General features: G+C 45.5%; 1 protein-coding gene across 1 annotated transcript in view; it reads left to right on the top strand.

Moving 5' to 3' along the window:
- Positions 1-23,175, top strand: part of LOC135207362 (HEAT repeat-containing protein 1-like) — a gene marked incomplete in the record, with an annotated part of 186,507 nt that overhangs the window by 122,249 nt on the left and 41,083 nt on the right. The window contains 2 exon segments of the mRNA XM_064239090.1: positions 81-297; positions 14,111-14,354. Of these exon segments, the coding sequence (XP_064095160.1) occupies positions 81-297; positions 14,111-14,354 (461 nt within the window).

Raw genomic sequence — 23,175 nt, 5'->3', positions numbered from 1 at the left:
TTTCTTTTCTTACTCTGTTCATTTTATTTAAATTTGAATTTTATTATTTACATATCTCGTCATATTTTCTCTTTTCACAGGTTTATCAGGCTTTGATGAGTTACTCAAAGTTGATAGCAGGTTCAATTCATTTAAAGATACATTGTTTGGAAAGGGTTCTAAGGACTTTCAGCGTGTCATTGTTGACAAGGAACAGAACACAAAACTGGATCAGGAAATAGAAGAGTTTCTACTCCTTTTGTCTCCGTACCTGGAAAAGCAGGCATCTATTAAAGCTCTGGAATGGCTAATTTACAGGTGAACTATTCTCATTATTTTTGAGGTGATAACTTTTATTCATGATTGGAATAATAGATTTCTTAATTATTTCTGTAGAGAATTATCAAATCCATAGTTACTGTGAATGTACATCAGACAGCAAATCATTGCTTTACAAAATTTGATGTTATCAAAGCAAAATTAATTTTTTATACTTAATATAGTATTTACTTTGCCCCACATTCACTGTTATCATGAATGCTAGACACTATATTCCTTATTTTAAAAGAAAAGATTGTTTAGTTGGCTTGTGCTCTCCATCCTTTATACTTGCCCTGTATCCCACTAAATTTTGGACAATCCCTTCTCCATCTTATCGCCCTTTGTTCACTATCTGCTCTGTTCTTCTTTAGGGAACCGTGATCTGCTACCAGTTGAATTTTCTTCTAGCCTGATCTTTCTTATACATATGCAGCAACCTTACAATCTAACCACCTGTTCATGTTCCTTGTCCCAGTATAATCTATCTTAAGACTTTGAAAAACACCACAACAAGACTTGCAACCCACAAATTCCTATAAGACAGAGAGCTCTCTCCTGCCAGACCAAACACCATATCAGTCTCTCCTGTTCTCCACACTCTATTTTGTTTACATTTTCACCCCACACCACCGCCATCTTGTCTTGTATGATGTCACATCCTATGATGTCACAACACAATTTCAATACATTAAGACATTTTTTAAAATCAGACATATGTTTCCCATACATTGAACAATGCCCACCTTTCACTAATACAGAAAATATAAATAGAATAACATTGGCTAAACTGATATAGTACTGTAATCAGAATGTGCAAGACAATGACCTCTCTTAACCCTTAGGAGCTAGGGTAAAAAATGAATATGCAGCACCCCAGGGCAGGGTAACATTGAGGTCAGCCAATTTAAGAAAAAAAACACATCAATGGAAAGAGGAAGATATGCAAATGCACAAGATTTAAGAAAAAATTCTAAGAAATTTTCCCTACCTTCCACAAGAAGTTGAAAATTACTATTTAAATTTTACCAAGTTATATGTTTTTTCTAAAAAAATATGTTATTTGTTCCGATACGTATACAAACCCTTGGTCCTTTAACAATAGGAAGGTAACTTAGTGGCAGCTGAACCGGTTGTAAGCTTTGAACAAGGGGGTTCGGTAGTTAACTACTTGTCTGGCAGTTGGCGGTCAGCTCGCCTGCGAGGAGAGGAGTCACTTTGCTTTCGGCCGCGTTGCTGGATGGACGTACTATTTCGCCTCTCTGCCCGCTGTTTCGTTGTATGCTTGGTTTGCTTTATATCGTGAAGATATTTTGCCTTTTTCTTTGTCTAGTGTGCTTGTGCAAAACAAACGTGAGTACTTGGTTGTGTTTTGAATTTTCATGCTGTGTTATTTGGAATTATGGATTCCCGAGAACCGGAGAGATCCCCTCGCCCCCCCATCAATCGCAGATTGTGCCCTGGTGTGGAGGGCCGCAAGTGTAGGGCCTTTCAGTCCATTATCGAGGTAGACCCTCATGAATTGTGCTCTCGGTGCCGAGGGCGCAAATGCTCTCGCACCGAGCCCTGTGATCTGTGTCTTGTTTGGTCGGAGGAGCAGTGAGAGCAATATGAAAGGAGGAAGAAACTACGTAAGCCGGCCAGGGAGTCATCAGAAGGTTCGCCTGTTACTCCCTTGGTTACAGACACGTCTTCTTCCTTTCTCCCTCCATCTCAGCTCCCACGTATGGCATCTTCCCCTTGTAGGGGGGTATCTCACTCCTTCTCTTCCCTCGATCAGTCGAGTGTAGAGAAGGGGGCGAGGTACCCGGACATGCAGTTGTATTCGGGATGGTCCATTTGCTCGGGGTGGGAACTGTCCCCCCCCCGAGCGAGGGGGGAAACCCCCCCCCCCCCCCCCCCCCCCCCATTAACCCGACTCCCTTTCCTTCCTCAGATTTGCCTGCCACTGGGGACGATCTCAGCCGGGTCTGGTACTCGCTGGGGCTTCAGGGGACACCGTGTGTTCAGGGGCTGCTCAGTTTCCTTTCAAGAGGGACCATGCTGGTAACTCATAGCCCAATCACGACGACGACCACGACGGTATCCACGCCAGGCTACTCTGCTCCCCGGCACTTGGTCTATACCCAACACATGGCAATGGTTACCCCGACAGCTGCTGTGCAGGCGGCGCTGCCGGATTTTAAGAGGATGATTGTGATGCCGCTGCCTGGTTTTGCCGCTCTTGCTCCAGCCCCTGACTTCCGGTGTCCCAAGAGCTGGAGGAGGAGGAGGAGGACTCCCCCCACCAGACCAGCGATCGCTCTCGTGGCGAGCCACTGGTACCCAGGGTTGACGCGCCTCTTGCTTACCCCTACGATCTTCCTCGTCACAGTCTCGACGTCTTCTGCCTGGTCAAAGCCTTCAAAACTGTGGACACAGTTTCTTCCAGGCCCCATTTAAAGTGGTCGTCTTCACCTCGTCCCAAGCACTTGCAATGTTCTTCACTGCATCAGCAATGTTGTAGCCCTTCCAGAACTGCTTCAGTGTCAACTCCTTGTTAGCTTCTATGGCCCTCAAAGCAAAACGTATGGTCCTTCTAAGGTAGTAAGCCTTGAAATTAGCAATTACTCCCTGGTCCATCGGCTGTATCAGCGATGTGGTATTGGGTGGGAGGTACACCACCTTCACATTAGGGTGCATGTCGCTCAAATTTGAAGGGTGACCAGGGGCATTGTCCAGAACTAAAAGGGCCTTAAAAGGCAGACCCTTCGAAGTCAAATACCGTTCCACTGCTGGCACGAAATGGTCATTGAACCAATCTTCGAAGACCATCAAGGTAACCCAAGCCTTCTTGTTTGATTTCCAAATCACAGGGAGTTGACTCTTGAAAATGCCCTTGAAAGCCCTGGGATTCTCGGCCAAATACACCAGCAAGGGCTTAAGTTTCAAATCGCCACTTGCATTGGCCCCAAACAGCAAAGTCAGTCGCTCCTTACCAGCTTTATGGCCAGGTGCTGACTTCTCCTCCTTGGAAAGGTACGTTCGGTTTGGCATTCTTTTCCAAAATAATCCAGTCTCATCCACATTGAAAACTTGGTCAGCCGTGTAACCACCATCCTTAATTATCTCAGCCAAACCACTTGGAAAACTTTCTGCTGCTTCGCTATCAGCACTAGCAGCTTCTCCTTGCAGCTTCACATTATGCAAATTTGCACGAGCCTTGAAACGATTGAACCAACCTCTGCTCGCGGCAAATTCACCCCCAGCACTGCCTTCTCCAAACTTTTCCACTACTGCCTCATGCAGCTCTCTAGCCTTCTCCTGGATCACACCAAGGCTCACCGGAACATGTCGCTGGTTCTGGTCCTCCAGCCAGATCATCAGCAATTTCTCCATTTCAACAATGCTCTGGCTACGTTGCTTCTCATTAATCACCGTTGACTTCATCGGTGCAGCATCCTTAACGTGCTTCAGAATACGTTCCTTATCCTTGACTATGGTTACCACCGTCGTCCTGCTAAGGCCCAAAGCACGACCTATTTCGGTGTTCGTTTCTCCCTTATCAGAACGCTTGATAACGTCATATTTTACCTCCATGGTGATGACCTTCCTCTTCTTGGATGAACTATCATCGGAGGAAGTACTTTGCCGTTTAGGAGCTATAGTAAAGGCACGAAAAATGCAACAAAAATCAGGAACGTAGCAAGACACAACCTAGTGAAATGCAGGCAGGCACGCAATTGAAGTGGCGTCCTTTGGTATTGTTATGCTTAGCGTCCTCGACCGTTCGAGGTTGTTGTTCGGTCAATTTACCATACAGTTTAATAGTGTAAATTAATTTATGCATAAGCCTCCACTCAGAAACTAGTTCTGCGTATGAGGTATCGTTAAAAAGCATAAAAAAACGTTGTAACCTTGGAATTTGCGTTGTAATCTAACCAGAAACTTAGTTTTGTTAATTATGTACTGGAAACCGGTAATGATTTTTTCATTATTTGCGCTTTTGGACTGTTTTAAACTGTGCATCCCAAGCTAGTGTATTCATTCGCTCGGAAACTAGTTCCGCATATGAGGCGTCACTAAAAAAATTTTAAAAATACGACATAAAAAGTGTCGAAAATCATCATAACCTAAAAATTTTTGTTGTAATGTAACCAAAAACTTATTTTATTACTATACTGTGGTAAACTATAAAGGATTCTTATCACAGCATGCGTTTTTTAAAAGCGTCGTTAACTCGGAGCGTCGGAAGAGTCAGCGTCGTAACCTCGGAACAAGCGTCGTAACCCAGGGCGGATTTTTCAATGAATATTTAAGAAAAAGTGTCGTAACCTCGGAACGTCGTAAGCCGGAACCGTCGTAACCTGGGGACCGCCTGTATTACCAGAGATTAAATTCCATAGCCATCTACTGCTTATGATTAGTTTTGAAATTTAATTTGATTTTATGCTTCACCATATTACGTAAATGCATTTTGATGGAGTTTGTGGAGTGTTTCAAGAATAAGAGATACGATAGCTATAGGTTTAGGTAACGTCAACAGCAAACAGTTATACACGTGCTTATACAAAGTTTTAGTTTTTATTTCAGTGGAGGCTGGTGTATTAGGATTTTCATAATTTCCTGCCCCACTCTCAGTTAGGTACACACACTATAAATTCACCTCTCATATTATGAAGTATTTCATAGTATTTGATAATCTCCATATTAACCAAATGTAAGGCACTTTATGTACAGTGTACTTGCAAATTTTGTAAATATTTTAGCGATTTGCATTTGAAAGTTACTTTTCTGTACTGCATTTGAAAATTACTGTTCTATACTGCATTTGAATGTTACTGTTCTACACTCCCTACCCAAAAATAAAAAAGAGGAGGATTTGTTTTCTAAGTATTGGTGCATAGAGTTGCCTGCATGCCCACAGCATCAGACAGCACACACAATTGATAAGTAAAGTTCACTTACTGAACTAACTGTACACAATTCAAAAAATATCAATCTGAAAAATTTTTGTTTTTTATTATATTGCCTGTCTTAATACAAGAGATGTTTAAGGTAAAATTGTATAAATCCCCCTTAAGACATTCATATCTCCTCCAAACAGCGTCAAATAAGTTTTGGGCTAGCTTAGCATTAAAGTTCTCATTACACATTGTAATTACGTACTGCACATCACTAGCTGAAGCCACTAGGAAAGTTAAAAACGAAAACACAGTGCCAAGTACGTATGTGTATTTAACACATCTGTCTTTTCATTTTTAACTTTCCAAGTGGCTTCAGTTAATAAACAAAATCACGTGCTTACTTTTGTGATTTCTTAGTACTGTACATCACAGAAAAACTTTTGGATATGGTGTACATGGTATACTTAATTGTCATTGATAATTACTGTTTACGTAGAGAAAGAGAGAGAGAGAACTGGCAATAATAACAGTATTGTAAATGAACCACTCGCTTAACTGTGAAGTTGCTGCCATGTATTTGCTCATGTTTACATGGTAGCTCTTCATACTGACAGGAATTTTTGCAAATATTTGTTCTTCATTAGTGCACAATATTGGTCACCTGGTAAATTTTAGGATCACAGTATTTAAGAAAAACTGTTTTAAGCAAGCAGACTACATGATAACTGTTTTGAGTATAAACTAATTGGACTTTGACTATGTTTATAAATTACCATATTTGATGGTATTGTTGCCATGGGAACACTATGAATTGTAGGGCAAGTATTGAGGAGCCAATAAGAAAGAGTACTGGTAACCTGGATGAAGTGGAAAAAAGATTATTAGACCGTTGGTATACAAGGGTATTCATTAGTAAACTGAAGTTTCAAGTAGGGAAGTTTGTAGCTGAGGGGACAGGCAGGAAAATACAGCTCAGATGACAAAGATCTGTTATGACATATAGTACTGGAAATGGTAGAGGAGCAGCTAGAAAAGTAGTGGATATAGAATTACCAAGATAGAACCTTTAGGAAGGACCAGATAATCTTGGAGACAATTTGGTAATTGAGGCAGATAGTATACTTAATAGGAGTACAGTGGTCCCCCCCGTATTCGCGGGGATGCGTACCAGAGCCCCCCGTGAATAGTTAGAACCCGCGAATGTTTGGAACCCTTATAAAAACGCTAATAACAGCCTATTTTGCTAGTTAAAACTCAAGAAAAACCCACTACAAATTTCCATACTTGGTTTTTTGTATAGTTTTATCACAAAATGTGCATTTTATGATGAAAATGATAAAAAAAACCCAGGAATTTGTAGATATTTCTCAGAAAAATACTGCGAATGTGCGAACTTTCCGTGAATAATGCGGGGAAATGTTCCCGAGAGAAATCCGCAAATGTGTGAGTCCGCGAATCCGGAGAACACGAATACGGGGGGACCACTGTATTGAGAGAACATGCATTGTGGCTAACCCTGTAGAGGGAAAATCTGACTTAAAATGTTGAAGATGATGGTAATTTATTATTAATGTTATATTTGTCACTTAAATTGCATTTGTTCCGATACAAATACAGTACCATTGGTCCTTTACAATAGGAATGTAACTTGCGGCAGCTGGAAACGGTCATAAGCTTCGAACAAGGGAGTTCGGTAGTTAACTGCTTGTCCGACAGTCCGCACACCGCGTGATTGGGAGGTGAAGATCCACTATGCTTTAGGCTGCGCTGGTTGACAGACGTGTTCTCCACCTCTCTCTGCCCGCCTTTCGTTGTATGCTTTGTGTTTCTCCAAACTTGGTTTGCTTTGTGTAGTGTGATTGAAAATACTGTAAGTACGTGTGCTTTTTGCATTTTTATTATTTACATTGGTGATTAATGGATTCCCGTGAGCTGGAGAGTTCGCCACGCTCCCCCATCAGCCGCAGAGTGTGCCCTGGTGTGGAGGGCCGTAAGTGTGGGGCCTTCCGCTCGTTTCCTGAAGTGAATCCTCATGATTTGTGTGCTCGGTGCCGAAAGCGTGAATGCTCTCACGCCGAGCCTTGTGATTTATGTGTATTTTGGTTGGAGGAGCAGTGGGTGCATTATGAGGGTAGGAGGAAGCGACGTAAGCCTGTCAGGGAGTCCTCGGAAGGTTCTCCAGCGACTCCCTTGGTCACAGACACGTCGTCTTCTTTCCTGCCGCCATCTCAGCTCCCTCGTATGGCTCCTTTCCCTTTGGGGGGGGGGGGGGGGGTTTGGGGGGGGGGGGGGTTTCTCGCTCCTTCTCTTCGCCCGATCCGTCGAGCGTGGAGGAGGGGGCGAGGTACCCCGACATCCAACTGTACTCCGGGTCTTCCGTTCGTTCGGGGTGGGGCTTGCCCCCCCGGGCGAGGGGGAACCCCTTCTACTAACCCGACCTTTGCCTCCTCAGGTGCTCCTGCTGCGGGTGACATCCTCAGCCAGGTATGGTTCTCGCTGGGCCTCCAGGGGACACCGAGCGTTTGGGGGGCTGTTTCATCACCTGGGGAGTGCCGCTCCGGTCACCCATGGACCGGTGACTACCACCACTACCACCGTCTCGACCCCTGGGTATGCCACTCCTCCTCACCAGCACGTGACAATGGTAACCCTCTCAGCTGCGGTGCAGGCCCCGATTGCTGGTTTCTCGAGGAGGGTCGTGACTCCGCCGCCCGGGTTCGCTGCTCTCACCTCAGCCCCCGACTTTCGGTGCCCCAAGAGCTTGCCCCTGGACCTTCCACCCGTACCCAGGATGTCGCTGGCCGCTGTCCCGCCTCCTGCTGTACCTGCCGTAACTGCCGTGTCTGCCGTGCCTGCCGCTCCTGCCGTGTCTGCCGTGCCTAGACCAGCCCCTGCCAACGTTGTTCCTGCCCGTGGTGTTGCTGCCCCAGTCGCAGGTCCTTCTGGACAGGTGCAGCCGGGCCATGTTGCTTCGGCAATAGCCCCGGCTCCGTCCTGGATGGAGGACTTGACATCTGTCCTGAGGAAGCTGACGAAGAAGAAGAAGAAGAAGAAGAAGAGGAAGGTGTCGTCATCGTCTTCGTCGTCATCGTCTTCGTTGTCTTCGTCGTCTTCTTTGTCGTCGCCTGCTGCCGCTTCTTCCCCTTCAACTTCCAAGGCTTCACAGCAGAGGAAGAAGGAGGTTGCCTCCTCCCCCCCTAAGAAGTCTCCTTCGGGAACTTCTAAGGGCCCGTCTCACTCCGGTGGGACAGGGGGTTCTTCTGCTGGTCCTCGCCCCGTCTCTCCTTCCGCAAGGAAGAAGACGGGGACCAGAGGGGTACCGGCTAACACCGGTACTTCCTCACCTGGTGCTAGAGGTTCTGCCACTACACCAGGTTCCGTCTCGGCCTCTCGTTCGTGAGGGGTACCGAGTGTACGGTCGCCTGCGGGTGACTGTGCAGCCAAGGCCCAGGCTTCCAAGTTCGCTCGGCGCCAGGACCGAGGCACGGAGCGGAAGACTGGTGAGGGTCGCTCAGGTGACTCCCGCCAGACCAGCGATCACTCTCATGGTGATCCGCAGGTGACCAGGGTTGACGCGACAGTACCAGACCGGCCGCGGGCTGAGGCTAGGAAGAGGTCCCCTTGGTTGCTGGAACCAGTTTCGGCCAGCGGCTCGACGCGCCATGAGGACAGGCACCGCTCCCACTGCGACAGTGGTCTCTGCAGGTCCCCTGACCGCCGCTCCCATCGGGACTGGGCGGGTAGGGGAACCAGCAGCAGCTCCTCTGACGCACGGCACCGGAGCCGCTGTTCTCGGTTCAGCCGCTCTCCCCAGGAGAGCTGCGCGACCAGGCCTGCAGCTCGAGTTGGCGATTGCCTGCAGCCCCCCAAGCACGCAGGTTCTGCTGGTGGGCGAGGGGGGAGCGTCAGGTCTTCCTCTCCGATCCCTTCAACTTTCTCGGGTTACACCGGGAAGAGTGAGGCAATCCGGAGTGATTGTGAGGAGCGCGCTCCTCACGGTCCCACCATGACGCCTTACGAGCCAGGCACGGTCTTAGGACCGACCAGGTCTTATGCACAAGTGGCAGGAGGAGACCGGGAGGGGTCTGTCGCAGTTCCTCCTTCCAAAGGAGGAGGGTCTCGAGAGGCGTTCTTGTTGGAGGGACTTGACTGACCTACTCCTCAAGACACAATCACTCCCGAGATCCAGAGGTCGTTTGCAGAGGTTATTGCGCTGATTCGTCAGCACAACGACCTCGGGGAAGGATCGCTGCTCCCACCTTCTGAGCCCACGTCCCGGCTCGAGTCGTTTTGGGGTCCTAAGAAGGAACCCAAGATGACGGTGTGTCTGCCGCGATCAGCTCTGGCTGACTCGGTGCTGGGCCAGGTGGACTCTCTTGTCTCCGGACAGGAGGGTTTGCTACGGTCCGGCAGGTCTTCCAAGCTACTTCCTCCGCCTCTACTGCGACAGAGGAGATTCTATGTGCCATTGGAGGATCCTATGCTGCCCAAACAGGTTAACCCGGAGCTAGCTAGGCTAACTCCGGGGGTGTCTCTGCAGCAGCTCCTGTTGGAGAACTTATGGTTCTCGCAGCAAGAGGCACTTGCACTGGAATCCACCGCCATATCGGCATTCCAGGCAGTCTCATGGTTAGACCTGTGGTCCCTCACGGTGTCTAAGGTCGCGGCCACCTTGGGAAATCTCACTCCCTTAGGTGACCCGGCTTTCGGGAGACTGTGCAAGTCTGGAGGTAGAGCCATTTCCTACCTAGCCCACCAGACGGCAAATCTGTGGGCCAACCTGGTACTTCGGCGTAGGGACACAGTCCTCACCTGAGTGACCAGGGCGGCTGGGCGTGAGACGGCATTGGGTCTTCAGAACGGACTGGTGCGGAGTTCCTCCTCTCTCTTCCCAGGAGAGATGGTGGACGCTGCGGTGGAACAACGGCGCACTGACGACAGTAACCGTTTTGTCCACCAGGCAGTCTCAAAGGCGGCTGGGCAGCCTCGAGCCACTGCGGCCAAACCCAAGAGTTTTGTTAGCGCTTCCTCTGCGGCCAAGACGATTGCATCGTCGAAGCCGAGAGGAAAGACTCTGCCTTCAACTTCTTCCACGAGCGGTCGCCATCAGCCCTCCTCCCAGCCCTCCTTCCCACAAGGTGGAGCTGGGAAGAAGTCGAAGAGAGGCGGGAAATGCTAGGGACGGCGTTCCCCCTCACCTGCTGCCGGAAGTTGGGGGGGGGGGGGGGGTGCCTGGCGAGCCATTGGGCAACATGGCAGCATTACAGAGCGGAGACCTGGATAGTAGACGTCCTTCGGGAGGGGTATCTACTACCCTTTGAGTGTTGGCCACCCCTCACCTCCAACCCGGTCCACCTTCAGACCTACGTACCTGGAACATCAAAGGACGTAGTCCTTCGGCAGGAAGTCCAAGCCATGCTGAGCAAGGGAGCTGTGGAGATCGTCAGGGATCGTTCACCGGGCTTCTACAGCCGTCTTTTCCTGGTGAAGAAGTCTTCAGGGGGCTGGTGCCCGGTGATAGATCTCTCTCCCCTGAACCGATTCGTTCGCCAGTCTCGGTTCACGATGGAGACACCATGATCCGTGCTCGTCTCCATCAGGGAGAACAACTTCATGCTTCCGGTGGACTTGAAGGACGTGTATTTCCAGATACCCGTCCATCAATCCTCCAGGAAGTACCTTCGCTTCATCCTCGACGGGACGGTGTACCAATTCAGGGCACTTTGCTTCGGTCTCTCAACCGCCCCACAGGTGTTCATGCGAGTGTTCACTCTGGTGGCTGCTTGGGCCCACTCGTCAGGGATGCATCTTTTGAGGTATCTCGACGACTGGTTGGTCCTGGCGAGCTCCCGCTCGCAGTTGCTACAGGACAGGGATCAACTTCTCAAGTTCTGCCGCAATCTGGGGATCGTGGTGAACTTCAAGAAGTCCGATCTCGAGCCCAAGCAGAGGATGAAGTACCTGGGTATGCTGATCGACACGGCAGCAGGGCGAGTCTTCCCCGCAGACTCGCGGATCAGCAGATTCAGGGAGGCAGCCTACCAGTTCCTGTCTCGGCAAGAACAGCCAGCTCAGCAGTGGTAAGTCGTGATTGGCCACCTGTCGTCACTCGAGAAGTTAGTCCCTCACGGGCGTCTTCACCTGCGGTCTCTCCAGTGGAGACTAAAGCAAGAGACCCACTGTACTTCCCCGTGTCCCTCACGGAGGAGGTGAGGCAGGACCTAGCCTGGTGGCTGGACGACAGGAACCTCTTAAAGAGGAGTGCCTCTCCGCACTCCCCCCCCCCCCCCCCCCCCCCTCCCGGAGATGTTGCTGTTTTCAGACGCGTCAACTGAGGGATGAGGCGCACATCTGGAGGAGTTGCTGGCTGCAGGAGTGTGGGATCGTCACGACAAGCACCTTCACATCAACGTCCTGGAGCTCAAGGCAGCGTTCCTCGCTCTCCAAGAGTTCCAGGACCGCTTGGTGGGACACTCAGTGGTGTTGATGTGCGACAACACCACTAGTGGCATATGTCAACAAACAGGGGGCCCTAGTGTCCCTCCCGTTGCACCAATTGACGTTGCAGGTGCACGAGTGGGCCGTAGCCCACTCGGTAGAGCTGTCAGCCTGCTACATTCCAGGCAAGAGGAATGTAGTAGCAGACAAGCTCAGCCGTCGGGATCAGGTGATAGGGACCGAATGGTCCCTACACCCAGACGTGGCGGAAAGGCTCTTTAACCTGTGGGGCATCCGGTAGTGGATCTGTTCGCCACCCGGCACAACAGGAAACTTCCGGTTTTCTTCTCGGCTGTGCTGGACCCATGGGCAGCTGCAGAGGACGCTCTTCAACACCTGTGGGGCAACCTCTTCGCGTAAGCTTTTCCCCCGTTCTGTCTGATTCACAAGGTGATCAGCCGAGTGCTGGCCACCCCGAATCTCAGGATGATCCTGGTGGCTCCCCATTTGGTACCCAGACCTGCTGGCTCTGCTTGCAGAAGCACCGAGAGAGATTCCCCCTTGGCACAACCTTCTCATCCAGCCACTAGTGGAACGGTACCACCAGTCAGTCCATTCCCTACATCTTCACGGCTGGCTGTTATCCACCATCTCTTGCGAGCGAGAGGCTTTTCTCACCGAGCAGCAACAGAGATGGCTGGGTACATCAGACTCCTCTGCAGCTATGTACCAGGGAAAGTGGGCCGTCTTCTGTGGTTGTTGTCTTAGACGGGGTCTATCTCCTCTCCGTCCCCACAGTCAAAGGATACAGAGCCGCCCTGGCCCTAGTCCTGAAACTGAGGGGAGTGGATATCTCTAATTCATTCGAGATCTCCCTGCTTATGAGGAGCTTCGAGAGGTCTTGCCCACCCAGGGAACTCAGGCCCCTGGGGTGGGACGTGACTCTCATCCTTAGGAGTCTAACTCAAAGTCCCTTCAAGCCACTCTGAGAGTCATCAGACAGGGATCTGACCCTCAAGACCCTCTTCTTTCTGGCCTTGGCATCGATGAAGAGAGTAGGGGAACTGCATGGCCTTTACTTCGACGTCAAGCATTCCAGGGGATGGGGATCTGTGATGCTCAATTTCGTCCCGAACTTCGTAGCGAAGACCCAGATCGAGTCTTTCACAATCCCCTCCCTAATGGACTTCACCAACAACGATGCGGATGAGATGCTGCTTTGTCCTGTGAGGGCGCTACGGCGCTATCTGAAGAGAACTCGGCACCTCAGGCCTGAGTGTCGACGCCTCTTCGTTAGCACCGAGGTGACCAAAAAAGAGGTATCCAAGAACACACTTTCTTTCGGGCTGTGCGAGGTGATCAGGAGGGCATACGAAGCGGATGGTAGCAACAACATCCGTACTCTTCATCCGAGAACCCATGAAGTCAGAGGTATTGGTCCTTCCCTTGGCTTTCCCAAGAACTTCTCCGTGGCGCAGGTCCTGAAGGCAGGGGTCTGGTCCAACCAGACCACCTTCACCTCCTTCTACCTTCGGGATATAGCCCACAGGTCCTTGGACACTTTTTTTTCTTGGGACCCGTGGGGTCTGCTCAACATGTTGTGTAGCTTACCCAGCACCCGAGCAGACAGAACAGCATCGCATCCTTGTGTGACTGCATGAATGGATGAGTGAATGAGAGTGTGACTGGCCTTCTCTTCCCCATCTTTTTGTCTCCCTCTACCTGTGGGCAGAGGGACGCGGTCATCACTACGCTGGAACAGGAGGCGATGCAGGTAAGCCACTCGACCGAGCCCCATCCTGTCCCTTTCATTAGGGATAGGAGCAATTATCCACCACTTCCCCCAACAAGGTGGGGGAAAGTGGAAGCCAACAAGAGACAAACCCATGACTTTATATTGCCTCTTGCAATAGGAACAAGTTCTTGCTTGATAGTTTTAAGAGGTACACTTGCCTCCCTCTTATTACTTGGGCCCAGAGGTCTGACCATTGATCCTGCGGTACATACCCCAATCATTGGGTAGAGTCTAGGATCCCTCTCTGCTCTTACGACCAGGGAGGGAACCAAGGTTGGATGAACACCAGTCTGTTCATAATACTCAGATTCCACCCACCAAAAGTGAGTCTTCCTATTGTGAAGGACCGATGGTTTGTATTCATATCGGAACAAATAACAATTTGTCAAAAATTGTATTTTTCCTAACTATACAAACCTGAGGTTCTTATTTTAGTCCCACCTCATGCCACCCCTCACTGTTTTTTTCCTGGGCCTAAAGCAAAGTGGATCTTCACCTCCCAGTCGCGCGGTGCGCGGACTGTCGGACAAGCAGTTAACTACCAAACTCCCTTGTTCGAAGCTTATGACCGTTTCCAGCTGCCGCAAGTTGTATTCCTATTGTAAAGGACCTCAGGTTTGTATAGTTAGGAAAAATACAATTTCCGACAAATTGTTATTTTTTTCGCACATTAATTAAAGATTTAATGTTTCAGGTATATGGTGAACTGTATGAATCGCCGCTCTTTGTTGATGTGTATCTTTCCCTATTATGAGTCGCCACTATTTGCTCGTGTTCTACAGATAATTGAAATAGAGCGTAAAACAGATGAGTGGTACTGGCTAGTGAAAGCTCAGAAGTCACATCGACTGCTGAGTAAGAAGACTATTTTTTCACGCTGGATTAGCAGCCAAGATTTCAGGAGTTTTCTTTCTAACTATCTTTTGAAAATGCTGAAGGTATGTTGTATATACTGAGGGAGTAATTTATATTATCATTTTTGCATAACTGATTTTGTTAAGTTTGGTAATGATTGGTTATACTTTTTATAGTACAAGCAGTCCCTGGTTATTGGCGAGGTTCCATTCCTGGGGGTGTGCCAATCAGCGAAAACTGCCATTAACCAAAACTGTGATTTGTTCATATGCGAACAAACCTTCGGTCTTAACAATAGGTTCATTTCTAGCGCGCCTGGCTGGATCCGGTTAAAAAGCAGATGAAAGCAAGGAATCTTGTAATATCTGGCAACACGTGTGTAGCTTGGGTGAGGATTGGTCAAGGACGATGCCGCTACACCAGTCTTTCTTTTGACTGCCTGGGCAAGAGTCGTGATAACCCTTAAACGCCAAGCCGCTATTTACCAAAGTGTGTCTTGTATGCCGGCGGCGTTTGGGAGTTAGCGCCGAAGTGGAAAAAAAGTTTTTTTCAAAAAATCACAGAACACTTAGTTTTTAAGATTAATAGTTCATTTTTGGTTCTTTTTGTCATTGCCTGAAGTTTAGTATGCAACCATCAGAAATGAAAAAAAATATTATCATATATGAATATTGGAATATATGACAGCACAAAAAAAATTTTCATATATAATTGTATACAAATTGCGCCGTGAGCAAAAGGGTTAAATCTAATGTGTTAAATTTTTTTCGTTGTATTGTACACTAAATTGCAATTATTTGGTATATAACAAATTGTAAAATGATCAAAGCAACACGGGAGAAAATATTATTACAAAATGATGCATGAATTCGTAACGAGCGGACGTAAGAAAAAGTTTTTTCAAAAATTCACCATAAATCGAAATATTGTGCTAGAGACTTTCCGTTTGTTGCCAAATGAAGGAAATTGATTGAATATTACTCGACTGTAAGTGTTTTAGCTTACATTTGCAGTTTTTTACTATTCCGGTCGAGTTGAATTTGACTGAAGGTCAAATTTTTTCTATTTATAGTGATTTATATGAAAATATTTCAAAACTGATGATAGCTATAACCATGAGTTATTTTTTTTTGTACTCTACATGAAATTGCTCACATTTTCTCATATAAAACTTTATGTAACGGCTTATATAAAACGGTGCAAACATTACAACAAACTGACGAAAGAATTTCTGAGATTTTCGGCAGAGTTGACGCGCGCAGATATAAGGAAAAAGTTTTTTTCAAAAATTCACCATAAATCAAAATATTGTGCAAGAGTTTTCCAGTATGTTGCAAAATGAAGGTAAATGATTGAATATTACTAGAATGTAAGAGTTTTAGCTTACAATTGCGTATTTTACCATTTTGGTCAAGTCAAAGTTGACCAAAGGTTGAAATTTTGGCACTTATTGTGATTTATATGAAAATATTTCAAAACTGATAAAAGCTACAACCATGGGTTGTTTTTTGTTGTATTCTACATGAAATTGTGCACATTTTCATATATAAAACTTTATGTAATGGCTAATATAAAACGGTGCAAACATTACGACAAACTGATGAAAGAATTTCTGAGATTTTTGGCATAGTTACTGTGCGCATATGTAAGGAAAAAGTTTTTTTTCAAAAATCCACCATAAATCGAAATATTGTGCTTGAGACTTCCAATTTGTTACAAAATGAAGGTAAATAATTGAATACAGTATTACTAGAATGTAAGAGTTTTAGCTTGCAATTGCGTTTTTCTACCATTTCGGTCGAGTCAAAGTTGACCGAAGGTTGAAATTTTGGCTTTTATCGTTATTTATATGAAATTATTTCAAAACTGATAAAAGCTACAACCATGAGTTTTTTTTATTTGTATTCTACATGAAATTGTGCACATTTTCATATATAATACTCCATGTAATGGCCAATATAAAGTGGTGCAAAAATTATGTCAAAGTGACGAAATAATTTCTGAGATGTGTCGCTGATACTTTTTAGTGCAAGAAGAAAGAAATTCGCGCTTGCACACCTGGGTAACGATTGTAAACAAAACAACAGCTTGATCCGTGAACTCCCAGCATCTCCCAAGGTGCGTGATTCAAAAGTTTTTACCCAGTAGGCCTATAACTATTTTTCCGCGAATTTTTAAAAAAACTTTTTTTTTATATTGACGTACCATACATCCAATCGGCACCCAACAGACAATTTATATCAAAGTTTAATACATCCAATCGGCGTTAAAGGGTTAAGTAAGTTCAAAAACAGCAAAAGAGAATGATGAAAGTATTGTTTTAACGTTATACTTATTGCATAAATGAGTGCAGCCATGAACAAGAGCAATCCCTGGGTATATTTATGAGCAAATAAGAATAAAGACATCATAGGACAGCCAGCAGTGAAACATTCTCCCTCATGTCTAAAGTCATACTGAGAGCTACCTCTGACTCCTGACTCCCTGAGCTGAGAAACCACAGTTGCCACAAGTCATTTACTATAGACAATTGAAGTGCTCTGAACTTGTTTTGTGCTATTTTCATTCAAATGGTATTGCACATAATATTGATTCTCACTTTTGAGTTATCCTGTGTACCAACCTAAACCTGTTTTCGATACTCATGCTGGTGCCCATCTATTAAGGGTTAATAATGTCCTTCATCTGTATACCCTGTAGTGTTACTGACAAGTGACAAGGCACTAACCCATCTCACGACAAAATTGCTACACAAGCATGAATAAAGTGCTGGGTTCATAGTGCCAAAACAAGTACTATTTTCTAAAAAGCTTATTTGATTATTTAGTTACAAAACTTATCAGATTAATAGGTAATTTGCCCTCTTGACCCCACTGAGCTTGCAACTTGCAAACTGGACAGGCAACAGTTGACATGACAACCATTTTTGATGGTATAAAAGACTTCTTTTCCAAAACAATGTCTTGAAATGTACACCATGCTTTTATATATACAGTTTAGGTGTCTGGTGGGCTAGTGTTTACGCAGATGCTGTAGACTATTAGTACTGGTACTGAGCCGAACTCCATAATTCTGTAATATGACGAGTGTGTACTCAAATATAATTAGTATATTTACTACTCATAATTGGCATCTTGGGGCGAAGGGTTGCCAATTTGAATTCTAAAATTCTGTTTGTGTATTGTTAGTAGTCTTTTTTCATTCATTATACAAAATACCTAATTTTAAAGTTTTTTTTTTTTTTTATTAATCCTTAATGGATGGTAGGGCTCTTTTGATTCCCAATACAGGAAGTCCCCAGTTATCGGCGGGGGTTCTGTTCTCAGCGGGGTGCTGATAAGCGAAAACTGCCATTAACCGAAACACTGCGATTTATGGCGCCAAATTTAGGTTAATGGTGCAGATAACCAGTTAATGGCGCAGATAACCAGTTAATGGTGCAGATAACCAGTTAATGGCGCCTCTTTTAGGTATGTTATGGCGCCATAACTCTATTATCGGCACCATGTGGTGCCATTAACTGAAACTTGCCCTGTTATGGCATCAATTTGTTCATGAAGCTTACCTGTCAGATATATATATATAGCTGTATTCTCCGAAGTCCGACAGAATTTCAAAACTTACGACACAAGCAGTGGTCGGCCAGGTGGTTAGTACCCATTCCCGCCGCTGGGAGGCGGGTATCAGGAACCATTCCCATTTTCTATTCAGATTTTCTCTGTCGCCGGTACTGTCAACAACTGTTTTCAGTACCTCCGTCTTAGGATTTTGTAAACTTCATTGCCGCTTAAGTATCCTAATTGTCTTTTGGTTTATTGACTTGGATTTGTGGCTAGGCATACGCTATCATAGATTGATTTCAATTTGGTTTTGATTGACCTTTGCATAAATGTCTGAATCTAGTTTGGCTAGTTTCAGACTGTGTTGTCTGCAAGAGTAAGGTGAGGCTACTGAAAGCTTCGGTAGATCCTCACTTGGTATGCACGATGTGCACAGGGCATGTTTCTTTATTGAAAGATTGATGTAAGGAGTGTGAGAGTTTGACTGATTCTGAAGGGAAGATTTATGATTCATATGTACGTAAGTTAGAGCGTGATTGAATCAGGCGGTCTTCCTCAAAGATTGTATCAGTAAACAGAAGTCAGGGTAGTGAACCTGCTAACCTTCCTGTAGACTTTGTTTTGCCTAACCCTGTAGTATGGCCTACGGGCTATGAGGTTATGTCTGCGAGAGGTAATGCCTTTTCTGTTATTGTGGATTCCATCCGTATCTTGGAATCTAAAGTGCTCGTTGTGAAGTGTAGTGCCCCTAGTGTTGTGGAGGGGCCCTCAGATCGGCCCTATAATGCCTCTAGGCCTGGACCTCTGTCGGAGTCCCAGGACAACAGGGAGTGGGCATGTCGAAAGCCGAAGGAGGGTTACGGGGAACCCCCACCGATCTGGCGTCCCTTCAGCAGTTACTGTTTACGCTTCCCAGGCTGCCAAGGAGCGTGCGCGTGCATGCCTCCTTAAGGATTGCTTTTCGTCCTCCGAAGCGTCCTCCCCGCACGGGGGTTGGAACTTTCGGAAGGACTCGCGCCCTCTAAAGAGAAGCTTTATAGAAGAGGACGCTTCACGTCCTCTCTCTCGTCATGCGTTGCAAACGTCGCTTGAATATTTTTACGACTTTCCACCGCAGAAGAGAAACAGGACGTCATCGGAGCAGGACGCTTTTGAGCGCCAGACGCTCTAACTTTGTTACTATGAGAAGAAAGAAGGCGTCCCCTCGCCCCTCGCTTCTCACAGGATCAGCAACAGTTAGCCTCGTTTTTCGCCAAAAGAGAGGCAGTACTGCGTCGCCGCAGGAAGGTTTCGAGGCTGTCTGTTAAGAGAATCAGGCAGTCTCCTCCTCTTCAAGGCAAGACGCTCGGCAATACCCTCGTGAGGACGTCTTTCAGGACGCTCGGCATTCTATGCATCAAGACGCTCGGCAAGCCTCTCGCTAGGACGCCTTTCGGGACGCTCGACGATCTGTCGAGAGGAAGGAACGTCGTTACTCTCGTAGCAAGGATTGTTTTCCTGCTCCCAAAGATGCTCCCCCTCCTCTCCTCATGGCGCTCCATATACGTTATGTGATGTTCGCTCTACTGCGAAACAGGATGTTGTTCAAAAGCTTGACACCCGGCAAGTAAACGGATAAGCTCTCATTGACAGGCGTGACGCTTGGCTGGGACGCAGCGTGGGGGGGGGGGGGGGGGGGGGGGGGGGGGGGGGGGGGGGACGCTCTCGGACGCTCGTCAAGACGCCAGGCGTGACGTTTTTCTGGACGCTTGGCATGACGCCCAGCGTGACGCTTCTCTAGACGCTCAGCATGACGCTTTCTGGACGCTCGTCACATTTGTGGACGCCCATCAGGACGCCCAGCATGACGCTTTTCTGCACGCTTTTGTGGAAACTCTTCAGAACGCTCCGCAGGACGTTCCTTTACCGGAACTTCGCAAAGTTTAGGAGTTTTCTATTAACCCTTAAACGCCGACTGGATGTATTTTACGTCGACATACAAAAGTTTTTTAAAAAATTCGCGGAAAAATACTTTTAGGCCTACCAGCCAAAAACTCTTGAATCACGCGCCTTGGGGGATGCTGGGAGTTCACGGATCAAGGTGTTGTTTTGTTTACAATCGTTACGCAGGCGCGCAAGCGCGAATTTCTTTCTTGCCGCACTAAAAAGTATCTGTGACACATCTCGGAAATTATTTCGTCACTTTGACATAACTTTTTTACCATTTTAAATTAGCCGTTACATGGAGTATTATATATATGAAAATGTGCGCATTTTTATGTAGAATACAACAAAAAAATACTCATGATTGTAGCTTTTATCAGTTTTGAGATATTTTCATATAAATAACGATTAGTGCCAAAATTTCAACCTTCGGTCAACTTTGACTCTACCGAAATGGTTGAAAAAAACGCAATTGTAAGCTAAAAACTCTTATATTTTAGTAATATTCAATCATTTACCTTAATTTTGCAACTAATTGGAAGTCTCTAGCACAATATTTCGATTTATGGTGAATTTATGAAAAAACTTTTTCCTTACGTCCGCGCGGTAACTCTTCCAAAAAAAATCATACGTGCGATTGTGGTAATGTTTGCACCATTTTAAATTAGGCCGTTGAACATAAAGTTTTATATAAAATGGAAAATGTGCGCAATTTCATGCACAATACAACTAAAAACAACCCATGGTTGTAGCTTTTATCAATTTTGAAATATTTTTATATAAAAAATGATAAGTGACAAATTTTCAACCTTCGGTCAACTTTGACTACCGAAATGGTAAAAAAACGCAATTGTAAGCTAAAACGCTTATATTCTAGTAATATTCAAGCATTTAACTTCATTTTGCAACAAATTGGAAGTCTCTAGCACAATATTTCGATTTATGGTGAATTTATGAAAAAAATAACATTTTCTTTACGTCCCCGCCGCGGCGGTAACTCTTCGAAAAAATCATACGTGCGATTGTGGTAATGTTTGCACCATTTTAAATTAGCCTTTACATAAAGTTTTATATATGAAAATGTGCGCAATTTCATGTATAATACAACAAAAAATAGTTGAAGGTTTTAGCTTTTCTCATTTTCGAAATATTTGCAAATAAATCACGATAAATAGAAAAAACCACGTTCGGTCAAATTTGACTCTACCGAAATGGTCGAAAAACGCAATTGTAAGATAAAACTCTTACAGTCTAGTAATATTCAGTCATTTATCTTCATCGTGAAACAAATTCGAAGTCTCTAGCACAATATTTAAATTTATGGTGAATTTAAAAAAAAAACTTTCCTTCCCTCCGCGCGCGGATTCTCCGCCACAAATCTCCGAAATGCGTAAGTCCCATTCTCGAAATATTTGCTCCGTTTCATATTAGGCATTTCATAGAGTTTTATATATGAAAATGTGCGCAATTTCATGTAGAATAAAACGAAAAATATTTGAAAGTTGTAGCTTTTCTTATTTCCGAAGTAATTGCATATAAAAAAAATATATAAAAAAAATTCGACATTCGGTCAACTTTAACTCGTCAGATATGGTCGAAAACTTCATTTGTAAGCTAATATTCTTACAGTATAGTAATATTCAATCATTTGTCTTCATTTTGAAAGAAATTGGAAGTCTCTAGGACAATATTTAGATTTATGGTGAATTTTTGAAAAAAATATTTGTTTACGTCCGCGCATTACGAATTCATGCATTATTTTGTGATAATATTTTCTCTGTGTTGCTTTTATTGTTTTACAATGTGTTATATACCAAAATGATTGCAATTTAGTGTACATTACAATGAAAAAAAAAGTAACTATTTACCTTTAACCGTTTTGTGCACAGCCTGATTTGAATACAATTATATATGAAATTTCGTTTTTGCGCTATCCTATATCGCATTATTTATATATGATAATGATAATTTTTTTCATTTCTGATGGTTGCATACTAAACTTCAGGCAATGACAAAAAAAGGAGCCAAAAATGAACTCTTAATCTTGAAAACTAAGCGCGCTGTGATTTAAAAAAAAAAAATATTTTTTCCGCTTCCGCGCTCACTCTGAAACGTCTCCGGCACACGGGAGACATTTTTTTTTTTTTTACCGCTTCGGCATTTAAGGGTTAAACATTTCCGACTTTCGTCTTCGGATCCTACTTCAAGTAGAAAACCCCCTTTTACGAGAGGAACCTCAGAGTTTGATTGCTTCGTGGTGTGTTAAGGACCCTTCTCCTGTTCCCGCAAAGGAGACAGAGTCCTCGAGCGATTTGCAACCTACGAATGAAGAAGAGACTACTTCGTCATCATCTTCGTCTATCAAGGTGTCGACCCGCCTTCTATAAGACATGTTTGCTGACAAGTTTCAGCCCTCGGTCCCTTGCTCTCCTCTCTCGCTGTTGGCGTCGTTGAAGAAGAGGAAGGCGCCTGGTCTCGTCAAGATGTCCTCTTCGCTTTCTATGAAGAGAGCGTTCAATAGAATCCATGACTAGATAGACTCCAGGAAAGCGCAAGGCAAGACTTCCTTTGCCCTACTTCCAGCGAGGTTGAGCGTAAGAGCAGGCATTTGATATGAGACGGGAGAGGTAACTGGTTGGAGAGTTCCTTCCTCTTCCCAGGACGATTTTACCAGCCAGATAGATGCCCTGAGGAGTTCTCTCCCGTCCTCTGCTAAAGTTTCCTAAACGCTTTCAGATCTGCATTGCCATCTGAAAGGGCTGTTCAGGACGATGGATATTTTTAACTCCTAGGTTGGTGTTTCAGAGCCCTGGACCTGCAGTCTCGGGGACCTGACTCTCTTTCTCTCGAATAACTATCCAACCTGCATGGATAAGGTAGTCAGGTTGGTTCTGATGATATGGCATCTAGAAGGAAACTCTAGTAAATTTTAGCAGATTTCGGTGTCATAAAACGCCTCTTCTGCGATCAGGAAGGCGCTGCCTAAGGGGAACCTTCAGGTCCTACCTGCCGTAAGCCCAGTCTCTGAGCAGGAATCCTGCCCCTTCCTCGATTTCTACGGGAATCGGGAAGACTATATGCTCAAAAATTCCTTGATTACCTTTTGTCATATCCGTGGGTTCCCCCCATTGACAAGATACTAAACGTTTTGTCAGGTAAGTGGGTAAGCCCCCATTGACAAAATATTAAACTCTTCGTCACGTAAATGGGTTAGTTCTCATTGACAAAGATCCCAATAACATTCGATCGCGTAATCGGATAGCTCTTATTGACAAGATTCAGAAGAACTCTCATTCATTGGTTACTACCTCGCTGAGGCTCGTCGGGGAAAAAGACTTGTAGACTATGTCCATGAAGCCTTTCCTGTTCTGATAACATAGAAAGCTTTGGATTGTTGTCCCTTCGGTTCTCGGTTCTCACT

This window comes from Macrobrachium nipponense, chromosome 32 (assembly GCF_015104395.2).
Source record: "Macrobrachium nipponense isolate FS-2020 chromosome 32, ASM1510439v2, whole genome shotgun sequence".
Taxonomy (NCBI): Eukaryota; Metazoa; Arthropoda; class Malacostraca; order Decapoda; family Palaemonidae; genus Macrobrachium; species Macrobrachium nipponense.
The sequence above is the reverse complement of the archived record's forward strand: the minus strand, read 5'-3'. Positions and strand labels throughout refer to the sequence as shown.